General features: G+C 45.0%; 2 protein-coding genes across 4 annotated transcripts in view; one reads left to right on the top strand and one right to left on the bottom strand.

Moving 5' to 3' along the window:
• The window catches only part of nup133 (nucleoporin 133), a 49386-nt gene extending 25495 nt beyond the window's left edge, over positions 1 to 23891 (bottom strand). Inside the window, exons 1-11 of the mRNA XM_085787905.1 lie at positions 23649 to 23891; positions 21928 to 22043; positions 20138 to 20241; positions 17789 to 18028; positions 16341 to 16511; positions 15139 to 15294; positions 14867 to 14937; positions 4051 to 4198; positions 3790 to 3940; positions 2774 to 2928; positions 609 to 700 (exon numbers count right to left, since the gene is read on the bottom strand). Of these exons, the coding sequence (XP_085644031.1) occupies positions 609 to 700; positions 2774 to 2928; positions 3790 to 3940; positions 4051 to 4198; positions 14867 to 14937; positions 15139 to 15294; positions 16341 to 16511; positions 17789 to 18028; positions 20138 to 20241; positions 21928 to 22043; positions 23649 to 23749 (1505 nt within the window). The 5' untranslated portion in view covers positions 23750 to 23891. The remainder of the gene's footprint in view (positions 1 to 608; positions 701 to 2773; positions 2929 to 3789; positions 3941 to 4050; positions 4199 to 14866; positions 14938 to 15138; positions 15295 to 16340; positions 16512 to 17788; positions 18029 to 20137; positions 20242 to 21927; positions 22044 to 23648) is intronic.
• LOC146992566 (uncharacterized) lies at positions 6506 to 9594 on the top strand. 3 transcript variants are annotated; one of them, XM_085787965.1, is made up of 3 exons: positions 6506 to 8885; positions 9164 to 9275; positions 9496 to 9594. In XM_085787965.1, the coding sequence occupies exons 1-2, from the start codon at positions 6573 to 6575 to the stop codon at positions 9248 to 9250; spliced, it is 2400 nt and encodes a 799-aa protein (XP_085644091.1). In that variant the 5' UTR covers positions 6506 to 6572; the 3' UTR covers positions 9251 to 9275; positions 9496 to 9594. The 3 variants fall into 3 exon arrangements, with proteins under 3 accessions (XP_085644091.1, XP_085644099.1, XP_085644084.1); XM_085787973.1 differs by lacking the exon at positions 9496 to 9594 and having other exon boundaries at positions 6506 to 8495; positions 8652 to 8885; positions 9164 to 9378; XM_085787958.1 differs by lacking the exon at positions 9496 to 9594 and having other exon boundaries at positions 9164 to 9378.
• Positions 23892 to 27458: the final 3567 nt, after the last annotated feature.

The raw sequence follows: 27458 nt of genomic DNA, 5'->3' as shown, positions 1-27458 counted from the left end.
TTTACTTTCCTCCGCTCCTTTCTTCTCTCTTCTCCTTTCTTCTCTCCTTGCCTCCCTTTCCCCTTCCTTCTCATCCCCTCTTCTGTTCTTTTCTCTCCTTTACCTTCCTCCCCTCCTTTCTTCTCTCTTTTCCTCCTTTTTTCTCTCCTTTTCTCTCCTCCCCCTGTCTTTTTCTCTCCTCCCCTCCTTTCTTCTCTCTTTCTCCTCTCCTGTCCTTTTCTCTCTTCTCCTCCCCTCTTCTGTCCTTTACTTTCCTCTCCTCCTTTCTTCTCTCTTTCTCTCTCTTCTCCTCCTTTCTTCTCTCCTTTTCTCTCCTTCTCTCCCCTTCCCTTTCTTCTCTATTTTTCTCTCCTTTACCTTCCTCCCCTCCTTTTTTTCTCTCTTTTTCTCTCCTTCCCCTCTCCACTCCCCTTCTGTCTTTTTCTCTCCTCCCCTCCTTTCTTCTCTCTTTCTCTCTCTTCTCCTCCCCTCCCCTCTTCTGTCTTTCTCTCCTCGTTTATCACAGGGACCAAATATCTCTATAACAGTTTTAACAGACGACTGAAAGAAGCAGCATGGACGTCTGATCTTTGACGGCATGTTTAATATAATAATATAAATCAACGCACCGGCAGAACTGCAGGAATGCCGCCTTCAGGAGTTTGGTTTTGTCTTCCTGAGCGACCGGCTCAGATCTGGTCGGAGTCTCCATGGCTGAAACCTGAGAAACAGGAACATGTGGTCGAGTCAGTCACTAGGTGCGTTTCCATCAGCTGTTTAGATGCATCGAGATGTATCGCATTGGAAAATGATGATGGAAACGCCGTGATTCGCATTAAAATCCTCTGATTCGCACAAAATGAAATACGCTCGCTATGGCCGGGTTTTGGTTGATTCGAATGGGATGGAAACAGCTGTATGCGAATCAAGTGTGACGTAGCCACTTTCACCCCGTCTGCTCCCGTGTTTGCAGTTCACTCACAAGACAACATCAGGGTTTCCGCTGTCACACAACAATTAATTAATTGTGGCGCATCGCCACGGCAAAATAAAAGCCCCCACACACCTTCATATGTGATGACTGCACAGTTCTTCATAGTTCCTCCTCAGTAAAAACCAAACTTATCAACCAGCGAATCCAGCGTTTATCATTAAAGTCTGGGGCGGCGCAACTCTCTCTCTCTCTCTCTCTCTCTCTCTCTCTCTCTCTCCCACACACACACACACACACGGGTCACGTTATTACGGTAATAAACCTATGCGCTAAATCGCACTAATGTGTTCAAATCAGACCGTCCGTCCGTCCGGCCGGGAGGGGGGGGGATGCAAAGTCCGTAGATGGAAACACACATGATTCGAATTTCTTTTAATGCGCATTTCCCAGTAATTCGAATCACTTTGGATGGAAACATGGCTACTGCTTCTCAAACCTTTTTAAATCAAGAACCCTATAAAGTGACACAAATTAGACCACGGAGACCCCCATTGGACCAAATATTGAAGGAAGGAAACACCAGAAATACACATATTTTTAGTTCTGAGACTGAGCACAGTTACTTTTTTAGTCAATGTACGTTCAAATTATGGCCAATGGTGTGAATTTTTGGAAATATTGTAGAGACATTTCTGGAAAAAAGTGGTACAATTTCTCTAAAAATGTTTAAAATTGGCAACATTTCTCAAAAGCAATTCTAGAAGAAACTGATAACATCTCTCAAAACAAAAATCTAGCTCCTTCAAAATAAAGGTAGACGTAAGGTAGACATTTGTATTAAAGCTCCTTCAAAATAAAGGCAGATGTTTGTGTTAAAGCTCCTTCAAAATAAAGGTAGACATTTGTATCTAAGCTCCTTCAAAAAAAAGGTAGATGTTTGTATTAAAGCTCCTTCAAAATAAAGGTAGATGTTTGTGTTAAAGCTCCTTCAAAATAAAGGTAGATGTTTGTGTTAAAGCTCCTTCAAAATAAAGTTAGCTGTTTGTGTTAAAGCTCCATACAGTATAAAGGTAGATGTTTGTATTAAAGCTCCATACAGTATAAAGGTAGATGTTTGTATTAAAGCTCCATACAGTATAAAGGTAGATGTTTGTATTAAAGCTCCATACAGTATAAAGGTAGATGTTTGTGTTAAAGCTCCATACAGTATAAAGGTAGATGTTTGTGTTAAAGCTCCATACAGTATAAAGGTAGATGTTTGTGTTAAAGCTCCTTCAAAATAAAGGTAGATGTTTGTGTTAAAGCTCCATACAGTATAAAGGTAGATGTTTGTATTAAAGCTCCATACAGTATAAAGGTAGATGTTTGTATTAAAGCTCCATACAGTATAAAGGTAGATGTTTGTATTAAAGCTCCATACAGTATAAAGGTAGATGTTTGTATTAAAGCTCCATACAGTATAAAGGTAGATGTTTGTGTTAAAGCTCCATACAGTATAAAGGTAGATGTTTGTGTTAAAGCTCCATACAGTATAAAGGTAGATGTTTGTGTTAAAGCTCCATACAGTATAAAGGTAGATGTTTGTGTTAAAGCTCCATACAGTATAAAGGTAGATGTTTGTATTAAAGCTCCATACAGTATAAAGGTAGATGTTTGTATTAAAGCTCCATACAGTATAAAGGTAGATGTCCATGTGTAGTGTGATTATAAAGCAGCTCTAGGTTCTATATTAATACTGTGAAAGTATCAAAGCCTCAGTCCACAGAGAAATGCACACAGCCTGGATTCAGAAACTTAAAAGCCTTAAAACCAGCCGTCAGGACTTCCTGTCACTTTGTGATGTCACAACTAAGCCTTTACCTCGGGCGCTGCAGCCAGAGAGGAGCAGAGCGAGTCCTCCATGGTCTCTGGCAGGATGGAGGCGCTCTCCCGGGCCACCACCGCCACCAGGCCGCTGTTCTGGGAGAAAAACACCGGCAGGTTGGCGCAGCAGCCGCCTCCACGCACACCGTCACCTAGACACAGACAGAGGCGTTAAAGGGATAGTTCAACATTTTAGCAAATTATCGGCCCCATTGCCTTAATCCCTATAGGACGAATCTCCTTGTTGTTTACAACTACTTCCGGGTAGAAAACCAGCATTCGAACAACAGTGACGGACGAGAGTTTCGCTATATACTGTATATATAATTTTTCATGTTACTATATCACCGTTTAGACTAATCTGATGTTTGTAAAGTCTATAAAACCAATGATTGGACAAACATTACTATTTCTGTGTGCACATTTATGTAATTAGTCATGGTTATCATAGATTAGCCGGGCTAACGGTTAGCTACCTGTTTAACTTTAATAACTCAGTGACTCAATAAACGCTCCATGAAAAAATATTTTCTCCAGCGGATATCTGAGTTCCAACATGAATGAGCTAACTGGAGTAGTTTCATGTCGTGTCCCACAACGGGAGGGTTTTAACAGCTGACGTCCTGCTGTTAGCTTAGCTACCGTTAGCTTAGCTACCGTTAGCTTAGCTACCGTCAGCTGTCCCTGTCAGCTGAGCCACTGATGCTTTCTAGACACTGTGATTCCCCCAAACTGAATAAATACAACACATAGCAACACAAAACACACACACAGAAATAGTAATGTTTCTTCAATCATTTCAGATTTGTCTAAACGGTGATAGGGCGTGAAAAATATGATATATAGCTAAACTCTCGTTCGTTACTATTGATCTCATTCAAATTACGTGCTGGTTTTCTACCCGGAAGTAGAATGTAAACAACAAGGAGATTCGTCCTATAGGGATTATGGCAATGGGCCAATGATTTGACAGAATGTTGAACTATCCCTTTAAAAGGGTTAGGTTCTGGTACCGTTGGAGTTGAAGCTGATCTTCTCGTCGGGCGGTGCCGCCCTGCTGGTCCCCGTGGAGCAGCAGAACACCAGCTCCTCGTTGTAGAGGAACGCCGTGGAGCCGGGGGAGGGGGGCAGCAGGAGGCGCGTGGCCTGCAGCGCCTCCTCGCTCTGAGGGGCAACGGAGAGGTCAGAGGTCAGAGGTCAGAGGTCAATGTTTAATGTTTAATGTCCACTGGAAGGGGGGGCTGTACTGACCTGGAAGAGGGGGCTGTACTGACCTGGAAGGGGGGGCTGTACTTGGTGACCTCCACGGTGAACTGGTCTGAGACGGCGGCTCCGTGGTCCTGCAGCGTCACCAGGCAGAAGTAGGACAGGCAGGGGGAGTCGGCCGGGTGCCACGCGGCCGCCAGGACCACCAGACCAGACCTGAAGGAGAGGGGGAGTCAGAGTCAGCTGGAGGTTTGTTGTTCATCCTGCTACAACTGGTTGTGTTCGTGTTATACCGTAGATGACCATTTAGTAGCCTGGGCATTTAAGGGTGCACTCACACTAGGCAATCGTACCGTGCCCAAGCACGTTTGCCCCCTAAAGTCCGGATTCTATTGGTAGTGTGAGTGCAAGCGTTCCGTGCCTGAGTCATTACGGTTGGGAGAGGTGTGCTTGGGCACGGTACGCTTGGCCAGGAATGCGCACACGTAATGTGCTGCGGGCTCGTTCTCCACCACGTGTCTGCAACCATAGACATATAAAGAGTAGACGCCGCATCGAACGCTGCGCCGCGAGAAATGCGGCCGCCATCTTGAACTGGTCATTCTACTCAGTCCAGCAGCAGAAGTAACAGGATTCAGAGCACCGAGCAGCATATTATTTCTGTTCTAATCAGCAGAAAACCATGGAAAACAGCTGCTCTGGGGATTACTTTTCACAAATAAGATTGAACATTACTATTGGTTGTATTTTGTGAATCGAATATTTATTTATTTATTCTCTCTCCTCCCTCTCTCTCTCTGACCTGATATGAATTGATTCTCTGGTTTATATATATTTTTATTTTCTCTAACATATAGCTTTTATCTCTATATATTTATTCATTACAGGAATGCTGCTCTCTGATCAGTTGCTGCTCTCTACAGGCTGTTATTTCCATAGACATTTATTTCTGTATAATGAATGGTTGTCAAGTGTAACACACCGTTGCTAGGGACGCCGCTCTGATCAGCGCAGCACAGAACAGAGTAGACTATGCAGGATATTTACCTTATGTTTCATTTTGACCTTCAGTAAAAAGCTTGGGACTAATAGTGATGTTAGATAAATGACTTGTAACCCTTTACAGAGAGAGTAGAGGCTCCTTCCACATCCTGGCTGAAAACCAAACCTGCTGATCAGATCAGAGCCTGTAGTCCGCCACACAAACACGCCCCATAAACCTATAATATCTTGTTTATGACAGGTAAGACTACACACATTGTAACATATATGTGATAATCCATCGATCCAGTTATTGATTATAAAAGGCTTTGTTGAAAACAAATGGGAGGAGGCTCAGCAACACAGCGGAGAGGAGACCAGACAGGCAGAGATGTGCTAAATTATAACATTTATAAATCGATAAAAGTAGTATTTTGATCAAAATTATGTTTCAAATGAATTATTTCACTCGTACGCCGTGTAATAGGCGGGATCATGTTCAGTAAGTTATTGATTAAATGCACTGACACTAGTGAAACTATCAATTGCACCTACCAAGCAGATACATTGAGTGGAGCGGTAGACCGGTCCAAGATGGCGGCCCCACCGCTCGTCAGCGCCGATAGGCCCAGCGTTCGATGCGGCGTCTACTCTTTATATGTCTATGTCTGCAACCGCATGTAAACAACCGTCACTTAACAATTAGTTAAACATCGCTAGTTAACGTCGCTTTGATTAAACTTCAAGATAACCATGACAACCGGTCAAAGCGCCGTTCTTTCTGCAGTCAGAGCGCATCCGCCGTGTTGGTATATCAACGTGATGACGTATGTGTCGGAGGCAACCGTGCTTGAGTACGCTTGGGTTCGAGGTGGTGTGAGTGCGGGCTGTGAGAGCCCTGCTCATGCTCAGCACCTCACAGGGCCTCCCATCAGCCAGCTGAGGCAGAGGGGAGGGGTGGTGAGGGGGCGGTACTACCCCAGGTGTCAGCAATCCACAGGACAATCAGGTGATTGCCAGCCTTCATATACCCTGCAGAAGCAGAGGAGAGGTTGGCTGGACTGGAGCAGTGAACAGAGCAGGAGCACGAGGAGAAATCACTGAGGAGCAAGCAAACAGGTCAGTGGGAAACTTCACCCTCCACTAACCTCTGGTCTCTTTTGTTTCCCTCTCGCTCTGACCAGGAGAGCCAGTACCGAGCCCCCTGAGCGGCCACCAAGCCGAGGAAGATTTCAGTTGTTTGTCGTCCCTCACCCCTTTTTTTCAGTTCCCTTCCCCACCCCCCACCTGTTAAGAATAAAAGACCCCAAGTGGGCTTCACTGCAACGCTGTGTCCAGTCCCTTCTGTTCCTCTCTGTCTACCCACTGCTCACTCGCACGGCCAAGCGGCCACATATGGTGGAGAATGCGGGCATGCTGATCCTCGCAATCTGTGGGTAGACTGAGTATGAGCATGGAGGAGACATTGAAAGCCATTCTGGCAACCCAAGCCACCTTGCAGACAGCTGTAACTGAACTGTGCAAGTTAACAGCTAGAAGAGGTCCCCCGGAACGACAGCCAAAGGATGTGTTGACCAAGCTGACGGGGGATGATGACGTTGAATCCTATATGGCCCTGTTTGAGAGGGTCGCCATGCGAGAGGGCTGGCCAAGAGCCGAGTGGGCGCATATCCTGATGCCCTTCCTGACTGGTGAAGCACAGAAAGCCTGCCGCGACCTTTCAGCAGCCGACGCTGCCCACTATGATCGAGTAAAAACCGCCATTTTGGCCCAGTATGGACTTAGCCTTCCAGCCCGAGCGCAGAGAGTGCATGATTGGACCTACAACCCCGCTCTTCCAGCCCGGGCCCAAGTCATGACCCTACTACGTTTCACCCGGAGCTGGCTGGAGGAAGTGGCCGGGCCACCGATTGTGGACCGGGTGGTAATTGACCGATGCCTCCGGGGACTGCCCCCCGACACCAAGAGGTATGTTGCCCAGCAGGGGGCCCCCACTTTGGACAATTTGGTAGCCCTATTGGAGAACCACAAAGTAATGGGGGGCCTCATGCGGTCAGAGAGTAACCGTTCAACTAATCCCAAAATCAAGGGCGAGAGGGAGATGGGGAGCAAGGTGGTCAGCCCCCCAGCAGGCCGACTGTTCCCTGGATGGGCTGGACCGACAGCCCAACGAGCCCCACCACTTGCCGTACCCCGATGTTTCACCTGTGGCAGGGAAGGACACTTCGCCCGAGAGTGCCCCGGTCGGGAGGAATCAATGCCCACAGCGGGAACCTCTGAAGGCAAAGCTTTCTACTGCCAACACCTCACCACCTGTTGGGCCCATGAGGGAGCACCGGCCCCGAAGTTTCCTGTGAAGATTGCTGGGAAGGATACCGAGGCACTTTTGGACTCCGGAAGTATGGTCTCCCTCATCAGACCTGAATTTGCCAGCACAACGATGGGAGCAGAGATCCCTGTGTCATGTATCCATGGGGAAACACGGAGGTATCCAACCTCCATCATCAAGGTGATCACGCCACGGGGCCCCTTCACTCTACAGGTGGGGGTCGTCGAACAACTTCCAGTCCCTGTCCTGGTTGGGCGAGACAGCCCCCTCTTCTCGCTTTACTGGCCAGGAAGAAACCGGAAACCCAAGGGGAGGATCCGGAAGCGACCCCTGGAGACCAAAAGATTGGCTATAACCCAACCAGCGCTGGCAGGTGAGCCCCCCGATGGCAGTGCAGCCGAGACCAGTGAGGACGACGCCGGTGAGGGTGTCAATGATCAGTCCACGGTCACAGTGCAGGAGGGGCCCCTGGAGGATATAGGGTCAGATGAAGGCTTCTCGCAATTTCCTGAAGCTGAAATGGATGGAGGACCTAGGTTGGGCCGGTTTGGCTCGGCGCAGCTCCAGGACCCCAATCTGGCCCAGGCTTGGAGGGATGTCCAAGTGATCGAGGGCCAAAACCAGGAGGGGGTGAGTCAAGTGTCTTTTCCACATTTCATGGTGAAAAATAAACTGTTGTATCGAGTCTCCAAGAAAAATGCTGAAGTGTGTGAACAGTTGGTTGTCCCAAAAACATATGTCTCAAAAGTTTTATATCTAGCCCACACCCACCTCCTAGGGGGGCATCTGGGGAGAGAGAAGACCTATGAACGGATTCTCAGCCGCTTCTACTGGCCGGGGGTCAAGAGAGCTGTGGAGGAGTACTGTAAACACTGTGCCGAGTGCCAAACCAACGCCCCAAAGGTAACATACAGAAATCCACTCATACCTCTACCCATTATCGAAACCCCATTCAGTAGGATTGGTATGGACATAGTGGGGCCCTTACCAAAATCTAGCCGGGGTCACCGCTATATTCTGGTCATACTGGATTATGCCACCCGATACCCTGAGGCCATTCCCCTGCGCACTGCAACTGGGAAGGCAGTGGCTAGGGAACTGTTCCTGCTCTTCAGTAGAGTGGGCCTGCCAGAAGAGATCCTGACAGATCAGGGATCCTGCTTCATGTCTGGGGTGATGAAAAGGATGTGCCAACTCCTGAAGGTAAGACAGATCAGAACCTCTGTCTACCACCCACAGACGGATGGATTAGTTGAAAGATTCAACAAAACACTAAAGCATATGCTACGCAAAATAATAGATGTGGATGGTAAAAACTGGGACCAGTTGCTGCCATATGTTCTTTTCTCTGTCCGTGAGGTCCCACAGGGTTCCACCGGGTTCTCCCCCTTCGAGCTGGTGTATGGACGCCGACCTCGAGGCCTGTTGGACCTGGCCAAAGACGCTTGGGAAGAACAACCCCCCACTCAGCGCAGCATCGTGGAACATGTGGAACAAATGCATCACAGAATGACTCAAGTCTGGCCTCTGGTGCGGGAACACATGGAACGGGCCCAAACCCAGCAGGCTCACGTGTACAACCGGGGGGCGCAGGTGAGAATATTCCAGCCGGGAGACAAAGTGATGGTGTTGATCCCCACTAACGATTGCAAGTTTTTGGCAAAATGGCAGGGACCGTATGAAGTAATGGAACAAATGGGACCGGTAAATTATCGGGTCAGACAGGTTGGTCGCAGGAAGGGCCAGCAACTGTATCACATCAATCTGCTGAAGCCCTGGCACGAACCGGTCCCTATCCCCACCAGTGTCCTGGCCGCCACTCACCCCCAGATCACAACCCCTGTGAGACTGGGTGATCAGTTGTCTTCCAGACAGGTCCAGGAGGTCCAGGAGCTCCTGGCCAGAAGCAAAGATGTCTTTTCAGAGACCCCCGGCCAGACAACGCTCATCGCCCATGACATATGTACGGAGCCAGGGAAAACGGTAAGACTGCGACCTTACCGCATCCCAGAGGCACGACGGGGAGCCATCAGGAAGGAGGTGAGAAAAATGCTGGACCTTGGGGTGTTGGAGGAGTCGCACAGTGCCTGGTCCAGCCCCATAGTCCTCGTGGGGAAACCAGATGGGAGCATCAGGTTCTGCAACGATTACAGAAAGTTGAATGAAATATCACAGTTTGACACGTACCCTATGCCCCGTGTAGACGAGCTGATCGAGAGGCTGGGGCCGGCCCGGTTCATCTCCACCCTGGACCTGACCAAAGGGTATTGGCAGGTGCCACTCACTCAGCAAGCAAAGGAGAAGACCGCCTTCTCGACACCAGATGGCGCCTTCCAGTATCGAGTCCTCCCATTTGGCCTCCATGGAGCCCCAGCCACGTTCCAGAGGCTCATGGACAAGGTCCTCCGGCCCCATCAAGACTATGCTGCAGCATACATAGATGACATCGTTATACACAGTATCTCATGGGAAGATCATCTGCAGCGCCTGGAAGCCGTTATCCAATCCTTACGCGAGGCAGGACTCACAGCCAACCCAGGGAAGTGCTCTTTGGCCTTGGAGGAGGCAAATTACCTGGGGTACACTGTGGGGCGAGGGAATGTCAAGCCACAGGTGAAGAAGACAGACGCTATTGCAACGTGGCCCCAACCCCAGACCAAACGTCAGGTGAGGACCTTCCTGGGGTTAGTGGGTTATTACCGACAGTTTATCCCTAACTTTGCCTCCCTAGCAGGGCCCCTCAATGAGCTGACGAAAAAAGGGGCGCCCAACCAGGTGAAGTGGACGGAACAGACTGAGCAGGCCTTCAGGGCTTTGAGAACAGCCCTCTGCAGCGAACCCGTGCTCCATACCCCAGACTTCAGGAGGAGGTTTGTACTGCAGACAGACGCATCCATGGTAGGCCTGGGGGGGGTCCTGTCCCAAATCCATGAAGGGATTGAATACCCCATAACCTTTGTGAGCCGTAAACTGCTTCCCCATGAGAAGAATTATGCGACCATAGAGAAGGAGGCCTTGGCTGTTAAGTGGGCGGTGGAAAAACTCCGTTACTATTTACTGGGGCGGGAGTTCACGTTGGTCACTGATCATGCTCCATTAAAGTGGATGGCCAACAATAAAGACAGAAATGCCAGAATAACCCGTTGGTTTTTGCACCTGCAGGATTTCCGCTTTACAGTTGAACACAGGGCTGGAAGGCTACACGGAAATGCTGATGCCATGTCCAGGAGGGACGACTGCTGGTGGACCGCCGCTCCCCCGGATGGTGGGGAGCTGAGGGGGGGGGTATGTGAGAGCCCTGCTCATGCTCAGCACCTCACAGGGCCTCCCATCAGCCAGCTGAGGCAGAGGGGAGGGGTGGTGAGGGGGCGGTACTACCCCAGGTGTCAGCAATCCACAGGACAATCAGGTGATTGCCAGCCTTCATATACCCTGCAGAAGCAGAGGAGAGGTTGGCTGGACTGGAGCAGTGAACAGAGCAGGAGCACGAGGAGAAATCACTGAGGAGCAAGCAAACAGGTCAGTGGGAAACTTCACCCTCCACTAACCTCTGGTCTCTTTTGTTTCCCTCTCGCTCTGACCAGGAGAGCCAGTACCGAGCCCCCTGAGCGGCCACCAAGCCGAGGAAGATTTCAGTTGTTTGTCGTCCCTCACCCCTTTTTTTCAGTTCCCTTCCCCACCCCCCACCTGTTAAGAATAAAAGACCCCAAGTGGGCTTCACTGCAACGCTGTGTCCAGTCCCTTCTGTTCCTCTCTGTCTACCCACTGCTCACTCGCACGGCCAAGCGGCCACAGGGCCAGCTGGGGGACAGGGGAGGGGGGGCATTCGGGCTTCAGCACGGCACGGATCAACTGGCCCTAGTGTGAGTGCGCCCTAATATGCTAAATCGACTTGGAGCCCAGGCGTTTATAAGAACCAGGCGCGTATTTGCAACAGGCTACAATTTATTTTTGCAATGAGCAGCACCAGACCATCATGCAAAGAACAAGGAGGTCACCATAGGACCACTGGAACAAAACTACTTTTTCCCCGGACGCATCTTTATTGACATCAGACAATAAATACAAAGACAGTTTGTCTGTGTAACCGCGACACACAGGGAGCTGATCAGAGCAGTGTTATGAATGATAACGGGAGGGGGGGGGTCGATCACGGTAATTTCAACACTGTAGCTACATTAGCGCATTTATCTATTTGTCTTTGTCTATTAGCACGCACGGTGATACGCTGTTAAAAAAACAAAACAAAACTTTTGTTTTCTGTGCCAGACTATGGTAAACACTTAATCGCCTGGGCGTTTAATTGAACCGGCGTTTATTCTGCCAAATGAGCTCGGACCCCGGTGGCTATTAGAGCACAGGCGCGTATTTGCACGCGGGCGACTATTTGGTCATCTACGGTATATTTAATTTTTATGCATTTTTACTACATTTACTGAGCATCTAACCCCCAATTTCCACTGGATCCCTCAGAATCCGTCTCAATCGGAGCATTTCCACAGCTCTGACAGAAATACGCAGCAGGTCTGGTTTCGCCAGATCACGCTGCCATCACGCATCAATTCACCGACCCCACACAGGAAGTCAAACGCACCGACTCACCGAGCATCCGTTAAATTCTCAAAATAAAACACGACGACAAACTTTCCGATCGTAAATCATCGCTCACATTAGTTTCACCGGCTGGTGCAAACAACGAGTCATCGATCAGTCGGAGGAACCTGAAGCTAAACATGACGTCATGGATGAAAAAATATCAATCACAGAGGTGGAAAACCGCAACACATCACGTCCGCTCTACAACAACACACACTGAAAGTTAAAAAAAATATCACAGAGTAAGAAACATAACAGAAAATCAACCTCCTAAAGGCAGAGTGACCTGTTGTTTACAGGGATGCACCGAAATGAACATTTGTGGCCGAAGACGAAGACGAATAAAATTAAACGCTTGGCTGAATACCGGACAAAACCGAATGTGGTTGTTAAGTTTTTCAAAGAAAGTAAATGTTTATCGAATATTCTGACATTTTATAATAAAGACGTGCTGTTCAGGGTGTTTGGCTTTTAAAGGAGTAATTACAGCAGTGTAGTGCTAAAGGTCTTTGCAGAGGAACTCCCTCTAGATAGTTTGGTTGAACACTCGTTGCAAACTGATATTCTTTTCTTGCTCTCCAACACTTTAAAATATCTCCACACTGTCTACATTTTACCATCACTGTACATTGTTTAATTGCATCACACGCCACTAATAGTCTATTCGGCCTTGCTATTAACTCACTCCACTGCATCCTTAGTTCTTTACATTTTAATAAGATAAGATAAGATTAGGGCTGTTTTCGACTAAGGATTTTCATAGTCGAATCTGATTCGTCAGATTTTGCCGTAGTCGACTGATCGTCGAACCTTTTTTTTTATTTTATTTTATTTTTTTAGATGGCAGCAAATTTGCGACTTTTTCCCGTTTCAAACAAAAGAGCTAAAACACCCAAAAAATATGGTAGGTGTAAAACAAATACCTTTATTTATTTTCCACACTTTGGATGATTTTTATAGGCACTCTAATTTTTAGTAGCCATTGTGAGCCAGGGTATGCGTTTATGTCACGTTGCCCTGGACAACGCTCCTTTTGCTCGGACTGTGAGTCATCCCTCATCCCTCAACGTGATGAAGGATAGCGGTGGTCGTGGACACAGAGAAACCGGGTAAAACATGTAGTAGCCTATCAAAACAAACGGAGGTCAGAAGGACTCGACAATCCGTACATTACGTTAATCAATCCTGTAACACACAGTGTGACCGCGGCACCGGCAGAGAGACAGACAGGCTGCAGAGGGACGAGATTACAGCTGTGACTCCCGACACTGATGGTGCGTTCAATACAGCTCGGAAGTCGGAAAAAAAACAAGTTCCTCTTCTGAAAAACTCTGACATGTCAAACTTTAGGATGTGTTAGGGACTAATTCATCTGTCTAACCATCAGAACTATTAACACTTGAAACGGTAAACACAGCTGATCCATCGAAAAAAAAAATCACCGCTGGAGTTAATTTATTTTCCGTGATTGAAAGCAGGTTCTTGAATGTAACTCGGTCAAAGTCAGATGTATCCTCACAATGTTTTGCTGTTCTGTCAGGTCATGCATGATAAATGTTGACAAAGTTAGACTGTCAGACTTCCTTGATTTTAAACTTTGGCGGCTCTGCCCCTCGTCTTTTTGCCACTCCGTGAGTGTTCTGCAGTGACTTCTGAGTACCGTGATGTTGACGGTCCTACTGCTCACCTCCGCTCATTTGAAAAAAAAAAAAAACCTCCGCTCATTTGATTGTGCAACTGCAGTGGGTGATTTATTAATACGTAGTAAGAAGCTAAGACTACCGTTTAAACGCACACATCATTTTGAACTCTTTATTAACAGAAAGTAGGCAGATTTTGTATCAAAATAGTCTTTTTATAACGAAAAAAGACATTCTATGTAACAATTTATGCTCAGCAGCCGTGGGCACCCCCATATAGTCAGAATGGTACGGTCTTGGGCACTCTAGATTCGACTACGAGGTTCATAGTCGAATCAGACCCCTCCGAATCGAATCGTCGAATAGTCGACTTTTGGAGGTCAGCCCTAGATAAGATAAGATTATACTTTATTGTCAGATCACTCTGAAATTTGTCTTGCGTCCCATGACGTCCAAAGTTTCACACAAATAATGAACGGCTGTTATCACCGTAGTTTGTAGTTCTCCTGTGATTTCAATTTTCACACAACGCATCCAGTGGGCGGAGGTTCGATAAGACAAACGGATCTGAACTAGGGGTGCACTGAATGGCATTTTTTTGTCCGAAGCCGAATACCGAATAAAATCGAAACGCTTGGCCGAATAACCGAATAATACCGAATACCGAAAGTGGTTATAAAGTTTTTAATAAAATATTTTTTAAACTTAATTTTCAAAGAAAGTAAATGTTTATTGACTATTCTGACAGTTTTTGAATATTCCAGTTGCTCATCAAAAAAGCATAACAAGTTATATAAAGTTTTTCAGCTGTCTCTCCCTCTCGTACTCAGCATACTGTCAGAGAATAGACTGGCTCTGATGCTGTTCAGGGTGTTTGGTTTTTAAATGATTCATTAAAAGGCGCGTTGCTATGGGAACGGTCCCGTCACTCAGTCCTCTCAGTGGCCGTGTCTCCGCTGCAGACAGGACGCACCGGCTCTTGGAGCGACGTGCAGCGGTGCAGCTTCCCCTCCACTGCTCTTGTTGCTGTTGTTCTTCCAGCAGTAGGAGTCACTTACTAATAAAGCTCCATGGGGTTTAAGCTGCCGTTTCGTTCGTCGCGCGATCGCGTATTTATCAGACATTTTTTCTTTTTTTTTTAAATATTCGGCCTTGCTTTGCGCTCATTCCACCGAAGGCCGAATGTTGCTTTTTTTTGCAATATTCGGCCGAATATATTCAGTTACTGAATATTTGGTGCATCCCTAATCTGAACTGTATCAGAGTCGGAGTCGGTCGAACACGGTCGTTTGTCTGAATGACAGTAAAGTTAAATCATAAAGTTCATCGTCGACTCACTGGCCGAGCTTCATGTCCAGATACGCCACGTTCACACCCTCCTTCATCTCCTCGTAGTTGCTCTCTGACCCCTGGAGGAAGAAAACCAACAAAACAGAACATCTTTAATCTCAAAGCTCAGCTAGAAAATAAAACAGTCTGGTCATGGTGGTCATGGTGGTGGAGTGGTGGAGTGGTGGAGTGGTGGAGGAGTGGAGGAGTGGTGGAGTGGTGGAGTGGAGGAGTGGTGGAGGAGTGGAGGAGTGGTGGAGTGGAGGAGTCGTTGCTCTGACCCAGATGGCGTCGGCGATGCTCTCGGTCAGCGCTCTGCGGGCGTCCCAGCTCAGCGTCTGGTGCTCCCAGCTGTCGTCCAGCTCCCACTTACTGAGGCTGGAGCTGGTCAGAGTGTAGAGGCAGCCGGTCGGCTCCGCCCACAGCACGCTGTGGAGCTGCAGAGAGACGGGGGGGGGGGGGGGGGGGGGGGCAGGTTAACTTAAAGGGATAGTTCAACATTTTGTCAAGTCGGCCCATTGCCATAATCCCTATAGTCGTAGCAGTAGGTTCGTTACCTTTAATTGTCGGTGCAAGCTGTTTTTAGAACGGCAGAGCAGAGCCGTGAGCTGCTCAGAGCTACGCTACGGAGGCTCATTATGGGATTTCTTGGTTTCCCTCATCAAACTCATCAAATACACAATCCAACAACTCCACAACGCTCTGGTGGACAAGTTGTGAGCTGCACTTATTGAAAATGGCGCGATTAAAGCAGAAGTAAGCGATCCGGTGGTTTTGGCTAATGCTGCGTTCCAGGCAGGCTTTTGAAACCGTAAATTACAGCTTCAAGTCACAACTTACGACTTTGTAGCGTTCCAGGTAACCCACTCGTGTTTCTCCGACCTGTTTTACCGGTGAAAGTCACTATAACGGCCACTCGTAACTTCTGACCCGTGAACTCGTACCAGATCGAACTGGTACCACTTCACAGTCTATGAGAAAAACACGAGTTACGAGTTGTCTTGAACGCACCATAACAGTCCTCGTCCCTACGTCACCACATTCAGGCGCATCCCTTGGCTGCACACACAGAGAGGACTGCCCCTTTATGCCGTTCTCTCTCCTCATTGGATAAAAACTGTAGGATACAAGGAAAGTTTTCTCCTGGGCTCAGAGCAGAGCAGAGTGACTGACAGACCCGTGTTTCAGACCAAACACTCTAAGTGATTGCTGTCGGAAGATATAACTATTTAAGACTTATATTAACACAAAAATATCACTTACTTCTGCTTTAACAAGTGTGGGTAACATAGATTCATCCACATTAATATCAGACTTTTTTATTGTTGTGGAATTTTTCGTTCTGCCGCTGGAGAAACTCCTGGTTGTCCCTTTAAACTGCTAATACAAAAATAACAAAATATGCCCATTTTTAGCCTCGGTAAAAGTAAAAAGGGTTAAAATATATACATATCTACCAACAACATCACCACCGTTGACTCACCGTGTCGTTGGTGGGCTGCGACAGCATACCGAACAGGCTGGAGACGCGGCGGCCGATGCCCGACAACACGCCCTGACCCTGCTGCAGCGCTCGAACCTGCAGCTTCCCCGAGGAGTCGGCGCTCGCTCTGAGCAGCCGGTTCCTCACCGAGGAGACCACGAAGCTCCCGCCCTGGAGGAGGAGAGAGGAGGGGGGGGGGGAGGGGGAGGAGAGGAGAGGAGGAGGAGAGGAGAGGAGAGGAGAGGAGAGGAGAGGAGAGGAGAGGAGAGGAGAGAGGAGGAGGGGGGGGGGAGAGGAGAGGAGAGGAGAGAGGAGAGGAGAGGAGAGGAGAGGAGAGGAGAGGAGAGGAGAGGAAAGGGGAGGAGAGGAGAGGAAAGGAGGAGAGGAAAGGAAAGGAGGGGAGGAGAGGAGAGGGGAGGAGAGGAGAGGAAAGGAGGAGAGGAAGGAGGGGGGGGCAAGAGGAGGGGAGGAGAGGAGAGGAGAGGAGAGAGGAGGAGGAGGAGGAGAGGAGAGGAGAGGAGAGGAGGAAAGGAGGAGAGGAGAGGAGAGGAGAGGAGGAAAGGAGGAGAGGAGAGGAGAGGAGAGGAGGAGAAAGGAGAGGAGACGAGAGGAGAGAAGAGCAGAGAAAAAGGAGCAGAGGAGAGAGAGGAGGAAAGGATGAGAGAGGAAAGGAGGAGATGAGAGAAGAGCAGAGAAAAAAGGAGGAGAGGAGAGAAGGAAGGAGAAGAGAGGAGAGAGGAAAGGAAAGGGGAGAGGAGAGGAGAGAGGAGGAAAGGAGAGGGGAGAGGAGGAGAGAAGAGCAGAGAAAAAGGAGGAGAGGAGAGAGAGGAGCAGAGAAGAGAGATGAGGAAAGGAGGAGAGAGGAAAGGAGGAAAGGAGAGGAGAGGAAAGAAGGAGAGGAGGAGAGAGGAAAGGAGGAAAGGAGAGGAGAGGAAGGAAGGAGAGGAGGAGAGAGGAAAGGAGGAAAGGAGAGGAGAGGAAGGAAGGAGAGGAGGAGAGAGGAGAGGAAAGGAAAGGAAAGGAAAGGAAAGGAAAGGAAAGGAAAGGAGAGAAGGAGAGGAGGAGAGGAGAGAAGAGCAGAGAAAAAGGAGGAAAGGAGGGAAGGAGAGAGGAGCAGCAGATGATGATGATGAACACAGTAAATAGGAAGTGACATCACAGCAAATAGGAAGTGACATCACAGCAGCAGGAAGTGACATCACAGCAAACAGGAAGTGACACCACAGCAGCAGGAAGTGACATCACAGCAGCAGGAAGTGACATCACAGCAAACAGGAAGTGACACCACAGCAGCAGGAAGTGACATCACAGCAGCAGGAAGTGACATCACAGCAAACAGGAAGTGACACCACAGCAGCAGGAAGTGACATCACAGCAGCAGGAAGTGACATCACAGTAAACAGGAAGTGACACCACAGTAAACAGGAAGTGACATCAGCCTCCGTTACCCTGACGGCGACCACGGAGCAGCAGTCGTCCCCCAGGTCCAGGTCCGTGTCGCTGTAGTTCCCCTCCTGGGTCAGACTGGGCCAGAACCGCGCCGCGCCCTCCGACGACACCGCCAGCACGCTGACCGACTGCACCGCCGCCGTCTCCAGGGGAACGGCGGACGACGTCGTCACGGCGACGAGGTCGGCCGTGTAGCTGTAGTCGCTGGCGGGAAGCTGCAGCTCCTTGCACACCGACAGCTGCAGGGAAACACGGAGAGAAGAAACATAAAACTTTATAAAATAATCAAAATATATCAATTAATTTACTGATAAATGTTAATTTTACATTTAAAAACATGGATTTTGTGCTGTATAATAATATATCTTATGGTTGCTCTATTATTCATTTATTTATTAGGGGTGGGAGAAAAAATCGATTCACATTTAAATCGATTTTTTATTTCAAATATCAATTTTTTTTTTCAAATATTGTGCAATGTGCATTTGTTAGCCTTTTTTTTTATTTTACATACAGAGAGTCCAGGTTTTGAAAAGGGTTTAAGTTCACTTTATAATGGAGCATGTTCATTTATAGGCTCCTACAGTATTTGTGTGCAGATAAATGTTAAAAATGCTAAAGACTAAAAATCGAGAGAATCGGCAATATCGTAGAATCGCCATCCAAAAAAATCGTAGAAGAATCGAATCGGGAGAAAAGCATATCGTCCCAGCCCTAGTATTTATATTATTTATTTTACTCCTCTTGATTGAAACACAGAGAAACCACAAGACTGAAGAAACATAAAACTTTAAAACGACGGAAAATTAATAAAATACTCAAAATATATCAATTAATTTACTATTAAATGTTAATTTTTACATTTAAAAACATGTATTTTGTGCTGTATAATAATATATCTTATGGTTGCTCTATTATTTATTTATTTATTAGGGGTGGGAGAAAAAATCGATTCACATTTAAATCGATTTTTTATTTCAAAAATCAAAAAAAAAAAGTTTTATTTCTTTTTTTTTATATTGTGCAACGTGCATTTGTTAGCCTTTTTTTTTATTTTACAGACAGAGAGTCCAGGTTTTGAAAAGGGTTTAAGTTCACTTTATAATGGATTATGTTAATTTCTAGGCTTCTACAGTATTTGTGTGCAGATAAATGTTAAAAATGCTAAAGACTAAAAATTGAATCAAGAATTGGCAATATCGTAGAATCACAATCCAAAAAATCGTAGAAGAATCGAATCGGGAGAAAAGCATATTATCGTCCCAGCCCTATTATTTATATATTATTTATTTTACTCCTCTTGATTGACGCTGCTGCCGAAGAGCTTTTAATAAAGTTTTCTGAATTGAATCGAGTTGAGTAATTTCAGTTCTGTGGTCACTGAGAAAAACATGTCGGACTGTTGAGCTACATGCGATAAATACTGTAAATAAATAGATGATCATAGATAAAGAGACGTGGAAGAGGAGGAGAAAGAGGAAGATAAAGAGGAGGAGGAAGAAGAAGAGGAGGAAGAGGAAGAAGAAAAAGAGGAGGAGGAGGAGGAGGAGAAAGAAGAAGAGGCGGAAGAGGAAGAGGAGTATTTTGTTGATATATTAGTGTCTAAAGTTTTCACTGAGGGAATTTTGGATATCTCTTTTTGTCACTCTGTAAATGAGAAAATACTGTCAATACCGTAAAAAAAAATCATATTTCGCCATATGCTTATGAATAAAATGTTGTATGAATGATATGTCAACAATGCACTCAGAAAAAAAACCTTCAGAATATAATTCAGACTGGAATCAAAAATTTAAAAAAAAATGTTTTTTTTAAATCAATGAAAATAGAGAACTCATGTGTTGTTGCTGCAACAACAACAACTGGCCAGGAAGGGGTTACAAATTTTTTAACCATGTCAAAAGTGATTTTTATGATCGGTCAAGATCCAGCCTTATATGTATCACAAAAATGTTGGGAGTAACTGATGTCTAAATGTCTCTTACTATAAGTTTAAATTTTTGTCCAGGGGTAAAACTTGACAAAGGCTGAAGGGTCATCTGAGGGTTAATGCTGCTGTGTCCAACCAGTGCCCTTTTTGTGGAGTGAGGGAGACGACTTTCCACATTTTTAGCGAGTGTGGGCGGCTCTCTGCGTTTTTTACTCTATTGACTAGTGTTTTTAGTCTTTTTAATCTTTTTAATCAAACTTGTACAACTGCAGTGTGTATGCGTGTGTATATGCATGTGTGTTTATGGTGGGGGTTTTATAAACAGAGAAGTCTGTAGTTGGGTAGAATGAACAGCTAGTGATAATGTCCTGTGATTGGTAGATAAAGTGTGGTTGTAAAAATGAAAATAAATCTTCACCTTGGCGACGGCCGTCTGACTGATCTTCCAGATGATGAGTCTCTCTCCACAAACCATCCAGGCCCAACCGCTCTGGTCCAGCTGCACCCAGATCTGCTCCTCTGCTAGAGGGGAGACACACAGAGAGACAGAAAAACATTAACATCTTTACTCATTTACACCTGATTGTATTCAATTCTATTGTAATGTAGTTTATATGGAATATTGTTTATTTATTATTGAATATTGAAATATGTAATACTGTATATGTATTTGTTATATTGAAATGTCTTTGTAAATAGTTTGTACCAGAGCGATAGATATAACAGAGTGGCGACACTCCCATAGGACTCCGTTGTAAAAAATGGCGGGCCGACTTCCGGGTTATGGAGCCCTCAATAGTTCCAAACATTCCTCCCGCGGCGCTGGACCACGTCTGTTTCTATGGCTGCACAGCAAGAAACTACTGAGCTACGTTGACGAAATACCGACCAATTTTAAGTTATAAAGTGGTAATAATCTTTCCCAAGTACAGTAACCATGTTGACTTAACAAAATAAAAATTATTAGACTGATCGGTTCATTGAAAAACATTTATTTATTTACGTAACTGTGGTGATTTCAGTCCGTAGCCCAGAAGCAGCCCTGCTCACTTTTCATTCAAACAAACTAATGCCACTGCCACAGTTGTTAAATTTCATCAATGAGACCAACATTAATCTCTTCAAAATAATTTAACAAGCCAGCGGTAAACCTCTAAAAGCATGCGGATACGTTACTTGGCTCGTTTTCTCCGACGGGAGGACGGACGGTCGGCCCCGGCAGATCAGCTCAGTAGAGCGGCTGCTGCTGCTGTGACAGCCGCTGCCCCTGGTCCCCGGTCTGGGCTCACACAGACTCTGCACTTCTCCCAGAACAAACATCGGTGCAAGTTCCTAACAAACGTTATGAACTGACCACAGACTCCGGATTAAACGGTGACTTTCTTGCATGAAAAAAATATTAAAACTGTGACGTGTTGACAGCGCTAAAGCCAGGTTTTGGCAGCTTTACTGCTGTGGCTCGGTTGCCGCAAAATGGCGATATCGATGCTAATTTCTGTTAGCCCGTCTATGAGGTTTTGCATTATACGTTAGCATTAAGCTAGCGGGCTTTATATTTAGTTGTGATACTGGCTGTGTGTGTGTTTTGAACGTTGTTTCAAACTGTGTGGGTTTGATTGAACATCTTTTATGCTTAAATATATATATTCCCGCTTAATATATTGCTTTACTCCTCTTCTTATGCCATTTTTACTGTAGGGCAGGCTAATCTTCACTTTAGAGTGACAAATAAAACCTTGAAGCAAGAAGATTTTGCCTTTTGTTTGAAAACTGACATTGATGTACATACAGTAATTCAGTAACAGTTGTAAATATACCTTTGTACGGTTTATTTTTTAATATTTACCGTCCAAAAGCAAGCTCAGTGCTGTCTGTCCCATAGCAGAACATGACAGCGGCAGCCTCGTTTGGAACTATTGGGAGCTACATGAACCACGTGACCGCGCTGGCGGCGACATCAAAGGCTGTCGCCACTCTGTTATATCTATCGCTCTGGTTTGTACAATGCTTTGGCAACAACACATTTCTGTTCATGCCAATAAAGCTAATTGAATTGAATTGACAGAGAGAGACACAGACATCAACAGAAGAACATACACAACTCTTTCTGTGTGTGTGTGTGTGTGTGTGTGTGTGTGTGTGTGTGTGTGTGTGTGTGTGTGTGTGTGTGTGTGTGTGTGTGTGTGTGTATGTGTGTGTGTGTGTCACCATCGGCCATGGTCAGCGCCTCCATCACTCTGACAGGAAGTGAGGATCCAAACGTCTGGACGTCGTAGTTCATCGACTCTGCTGCTGCATGAGACTGCACACGGGTCGGAGTCGACCTGCAGAAGGAGGAGGAGAGAAGCAGTTGTTTTGTCTTTTTTTTTATTGTATGTTTCCAATTTTTACTATGTTGGGTTTTATTTTAATTTGTTTAAATTGTTGTTTTTTTCTTTTTCCAATTCTAACTGTTAAATGTTTTGTTTTTAAGTAAAGCACATTGAGTTGCCCAAGGGTAAGCAAACACCTGCTTAGGACCTCAAAGAGCACGTCACTTTTTGTAACTTCTGTCAAACCATAGAGAAATCCTGCATAATTACAAAAACCCTTAATTCACTTCACATTGCTGTTGCAGTTGATTTAAAACCAAAAATTAAATGTCTATTAGTTTATTTTGTTAGTTTTAGAAGTAGGCCTAGATGACATTCAGTATCCCACTGAGTAATAGTATACAGCGGGGAAAATAAGTATTGAACACGTCAACATTTTTCTCAGAAAATATATTTCTAATAGAGCTATTGACATGAAATTTTCACCAGATGTCGGCATCAACCCAAGTAATGCACACATACAAATAAATCCAAACATTAATGTCCATAAATTAAGTTATGTGTAATAAAGTGAAATGACACAGGGAATAAGTATTGAACACATGAAGAAAAGGAGGGGCAAACAGGTATGGAAAGCCAAGAAAGCAGCTGGAGTTTGTCAGTATTTACAATGTAATCCTGTCTCCTATCAGTGCAAAGTAATATCTGCTGGTTTAGTCCTGATTGATGCCTTTTAAAAAGGTTTCTCACCACCAAGGTGTCAGACAAGAAGCATTGCATGATGGGTAATAGCAAAGAGCTGTCTAAGAGCTGTCTAAAGACCTACGCAACCAAAGATTTCAGACAGACGAGTCAAAACAATAATCAGAAGGGTTCCCTAACAGTCCAGGACCACTGGTGGAGAGCTGCAGAAAGACCTGGGATCAGCAGGTACAGTTGTTTCAGAGAAAACAATAAGTAATGCACTCAACCGCCATGGCCTCCATGTCTTGCATGGTGTGTGTGCATGGAGGCCATGATGGTTGAGTGCATTACTTATTGTTTTCGGCGTCCCTTGGCTGCACACACAGCCCTGCATGCCGTTCTCTCTCCTCATTGGATAAAGGTTGTAGGATACGATAAATGTTTTCTCCTCGGCTCAGAGCAGAGCAGAGTGACTGACAGACCCGTGTTTCAGACCAAACACTCTATAGAAGTGATTGCTGTCGGAAGATATAACTATTTAAGACTTAGATTAACACAAATATATCACTTACTTCTGCTTTAACTGGAAAGAGATTAGTTTTGACTAGAAATGAGACATTTGGACAAGAAATAAGACAAATATTCTTGGAAAGATGTTGAGTTTTTACAGTGTACTATGAGTATTAGTCAGGGTCTTACGCAGAATAAATCAGTCATACAAAGATTAGACTACTGGGGTTTTTTATGGGCCCCACTGGGCGCTGGGCCCCTAGAATTATCATCACCTTTCTCCCCTATACACCGGCCCTGCTCTGAACCAGACTACACCACCACCACCAGCACCACCACCACCACCACCACCAGCAGCAGCAGCACCACCACCACCACCACCACCCCCCCTACCCCCGGAGCTCCCCGGCTCTGCTCTCTCACCTGGCCGACAGAGGAGTAGCTCTCCTCGGGGAGAACAGCAGACCGCCGGCGCGGCCCTGCTGCCGGCGGCCGGAGCTCAGGGCGGAGCGGGGGCTGAACATGTCTGTCTGCGGTCACACAGAGGAGGAAGTCCGGGTTAAAAACCTTTACAACCGGCGAGACTGTTGTTGTTGTTTTTAGTTCTTATCCGCCACAGATTGAAAAACTCCCTCTCCAAACAGCGCGCGGTGCCGTCGCGTGAATACAACGTCATCAACTAAAGACCAGACCCGTCGCCCATTGAAAAAACTTTATTGGCAACAGGAAAAATTGACAACCGTTTATCTTTTTTTTTTTTTTGGCTTTGATCATGTTTATTGAGGATGTAAAGTCGGCGATTTTAACATGGGGGTCCATGGAGAATTTTTTTTATTTTTTAGAAACTTTATTAAAGGTTATAGCTACAACTTTTTCATCAAAAGGATTAATTTTTAAGGCAAGGCAATTTTATTTGTATAGCCCGTTTTTACAAACAGTTTGTCTCAAAGGGCTTTACATGGCATCGTAACAACATCCTCTGTCCTTAGACCCTCACATCGAATGAGGAAAAACTCCATGGAAAACCCTTTTAACAGGGAAAAATCTGAGAAACCTCAGGGTGAGCAACAGAGGAGGGATCCCTCACCCAGGACGGACAGACGTGCAATAGATGTTGTTACAGACAAGAAAACAGTTTATAGTTTATGTCACAGAATGTGCGAAATATGGAAAAAAAAAATTAAAAAAAATAATACATCCAGAGAATGTCTAGAGGGGTGCAGAATAAAAGTATTCATTTTACTGATTAAAAAAAAAATATATAGTATAAATAATTGTTTAATACATTTTGGCGGGTCCGAAATATATAAATATTTACATCTGGTTACGTTGGCAACGTCGGCATGGAATGATCTCTGTGGCAACAGCATTAGAACTGTAGCTACTGCTGTAACTGGCAACCAGTAAAACTGAAGGTTGGAGCGAGAGCAGTGTGAGTTCTACACCTACTGGCCAGGAGGAATTAAACTTGTAGCTATCACCTTTAAGTCAGCATGGTGCAATACAATTCAATACACCAACAGAACATCGCCAGGGGGTTTCAGTACAGACAATACAATGCAGAGACAAGCTTTAATACAAAAACATTGTAAAGTGTACATAAATTCAAAGTTTTTATAGCTTTCATGTTGATGGATTTTTTAATAGACTTAATATATAGTTTGGCTTCATTTTCAAAAATAAGAAAAAGTGGTTTTTGATTAGTGTAACGACATTTATGAATGTGCCATTTGGCTAATTGTATAATAAGATTGATGATATAGTATTGTTTTTCTTTAGAAGATGGATTGTCAGTGAAGCCAAACAATACATGTTCAAAGCACAGGGGAAAAAAGAGGTTCAATCGAAAAATAAATCAGGTTACAAATATCTTCCCATAATTTAGTTGAGAAAAGGCAATGACAAACCGTTTATCAAAAACCAAAACCTGGCAGTGGTGGACAGCAACGGAGTAAATTTACTTGAGTACTGTAGCCTACTTAAGTAGGCTACATATCCAGAGGATTTGTACTTTACTTCAGTATTAGATTTCTTTGGTACTTATTACTCTTACTTGAATACATTTCCAAGACAAATATTTTTACTTTTACTGGAGTTAATTAGTAGGAAGGCTGAAAAGTACTGGTTACTTTCAGGTCTTTTTCTAAAATCCTATTGGACACAAGCTGTGTTTGTCAAAGAAGGAAACCCTAACCCCTAAAAGCAGCACATCAGTGCAGCTGAGCAGCAAAGAGTTCATTCTCACTAACAAGAGTTAAAAGCTCCTTACATTCATTTAGAAACTATTAGAGTCATTCATTGATGTGGAAAATAAGACATTTACTCTTACTCTTATTTTGACTTAAAGTAGGAAAGTAGGCCTATGTAGCTACTTTTGGATACTTAAGTACCTTTAAAAGCAAGTACTTTTTTAATCATACTTGAGTAACATGTCGACTGAGCAACTTTTACTTGTAACGGAGTAAATTTTGACCAGTAGTATTTGTACTCTTACTCAAGTACTGGGGTTGAGTACTCTGTCCATCTCTGAAACCTGGCATAGACAAAACCAGTCTATGGTCAAAACTAGAGTGCTGGAATAACGGTTTTGAAACCTTAGATGCAGATTGTAGGCAATAGAAGCTCTTTTCCGCTGGTGAATATAAACATATATCCTCGAGATACGTCATAATTATCAGATAAAAAGTCAAAATTATGAGAGAAAAAGTCATAATTAGTATGAGATTAAAAAAAGGGGCAAAAAGTTATAGTTTTACCTCAACTATTACTTTACTTTGTATCTCATAATTACTACTTCATATTCAATTATTCACAACTACATCATTGTGACTTTTTATTTCATAATTATTATCTCATATTGACTTTTTATGCCATTACCTTAAGGATATTTATTTTTCTTTCAATGGGGCTTTATCATCAGATTGAGAACTGATACAAACTGATAAAACAAGACCTACTTTTAACTTGATTGTCATAAATTCTATTCTTTTTTTCTGTCATAATTTTGGCTTTTTACCTTAGACTGTAAAAGCTTTTTACCTCATGACTTTTTTTTTATTTTTTTGTTCACTGGCGGAAACGAAGGGAGAAGTTCGCTACCAGATGAAAAGAGGAAGCAGCAGTGAGGGAGTGGACGGACGCTAAGCAGGAGCAGGCACGGTGAGTTCTACAATTTATAGCTTCAAGTTGTGTTTATATAACATGTGCGGTGACAGTTTTAGTCTGTAAACGTAGATAAGAGGAGGAACATTGCATTTAGTGCCACACGTTACACGTCACTGCTCTGGAAACACTGGTATAAGTGTCTTTTAATAATAAGGGGCTGCTGCTAGACTACCCAGTATGTCGTTGTTGTTGTCATCAGTGGCGTCATTAGGCCTATTTTAGGGGGGCTTCAGCCCCCCTAAAATATTCTTAAGCCCCCCCAAATAATTTGGTGTTCTTTTATTATGTGACTTTTTTTTATATATATGTGACATATATTTTCCTTTTAAGGACCCCAGCTGTCACCGCATTTGTCTCTTGTTATTTCTGATTTGTTTAATTTAATTAGTTTGTTGAGTGTGTGACTACCCCCCTCCCAGCTGTGAGTTGGTAGCGCCCATGTAGCGGCGGCTTGTTTGAAGCTCCGCTCCGAGCCTGCAGTGACGGGCTACAGGAGCTCTGATGTCAACAGAGGGAGAGAGTCAGTCCACCTGTGGCTAAAAGCAGGACTAGCAGGCATCGGACAGTAAGCTACTACATCTCTAAATAGCAGTGTTGTCAAAATGACCGCGATAAAATTTGAATTCATGTGAAATATTAATTGCGTTGTAAACGGATCAGTTTTAAAGCTAGAGCGAAGATACAGATATCATATTAAACCAGGAGACACAAGGCTTCTGTTGGTACCAACCATGACATGATAGCTTGTCAGAAAACGGGCTAAATAATGCTCCAAAGTTCGGCTAGATTCTGGTGGGGAAAACTTTTAAACGGGGATCCTGAACACTCCTGTCATCATGTGTGTGTTCCTCTCCCTCTCTCTCTGTCTGTCTGTCTGTCTCATGTGCCGTGTGTTCGTGTGTGCTGTGTATGTGTGTAATGTGTTAACATTCATCTGGTACTTTATAGCTTGGCTGTGTTAAAGAAAATAACATTTAGCAGTAAAAACCGATTATTTAATGGATTAATTTAAAATACTAATGATATCTGGTGACACTGCAGGCAGCTCAGACAGACAGGGAGAGGAAT

The sequence above is a fragment of the Trachurus japonicus genome, chromosome 1 (assembly GCF_045865225.1).
Source record: "Trachurus japonicus isolate A0001 chromosome 1, Traja_1.0".
NCBI classification, from domain to species: Eukaryota; Metazoa; Chordata; class Actinopteri; order Carangiformes; family Carangidae; genus Trachurus; species Trachurus japonicus.
Note: the sequence above shows the minus strand (reverse complement) of the source record. Positions and strands in the feature narration are given on the sequence as shown.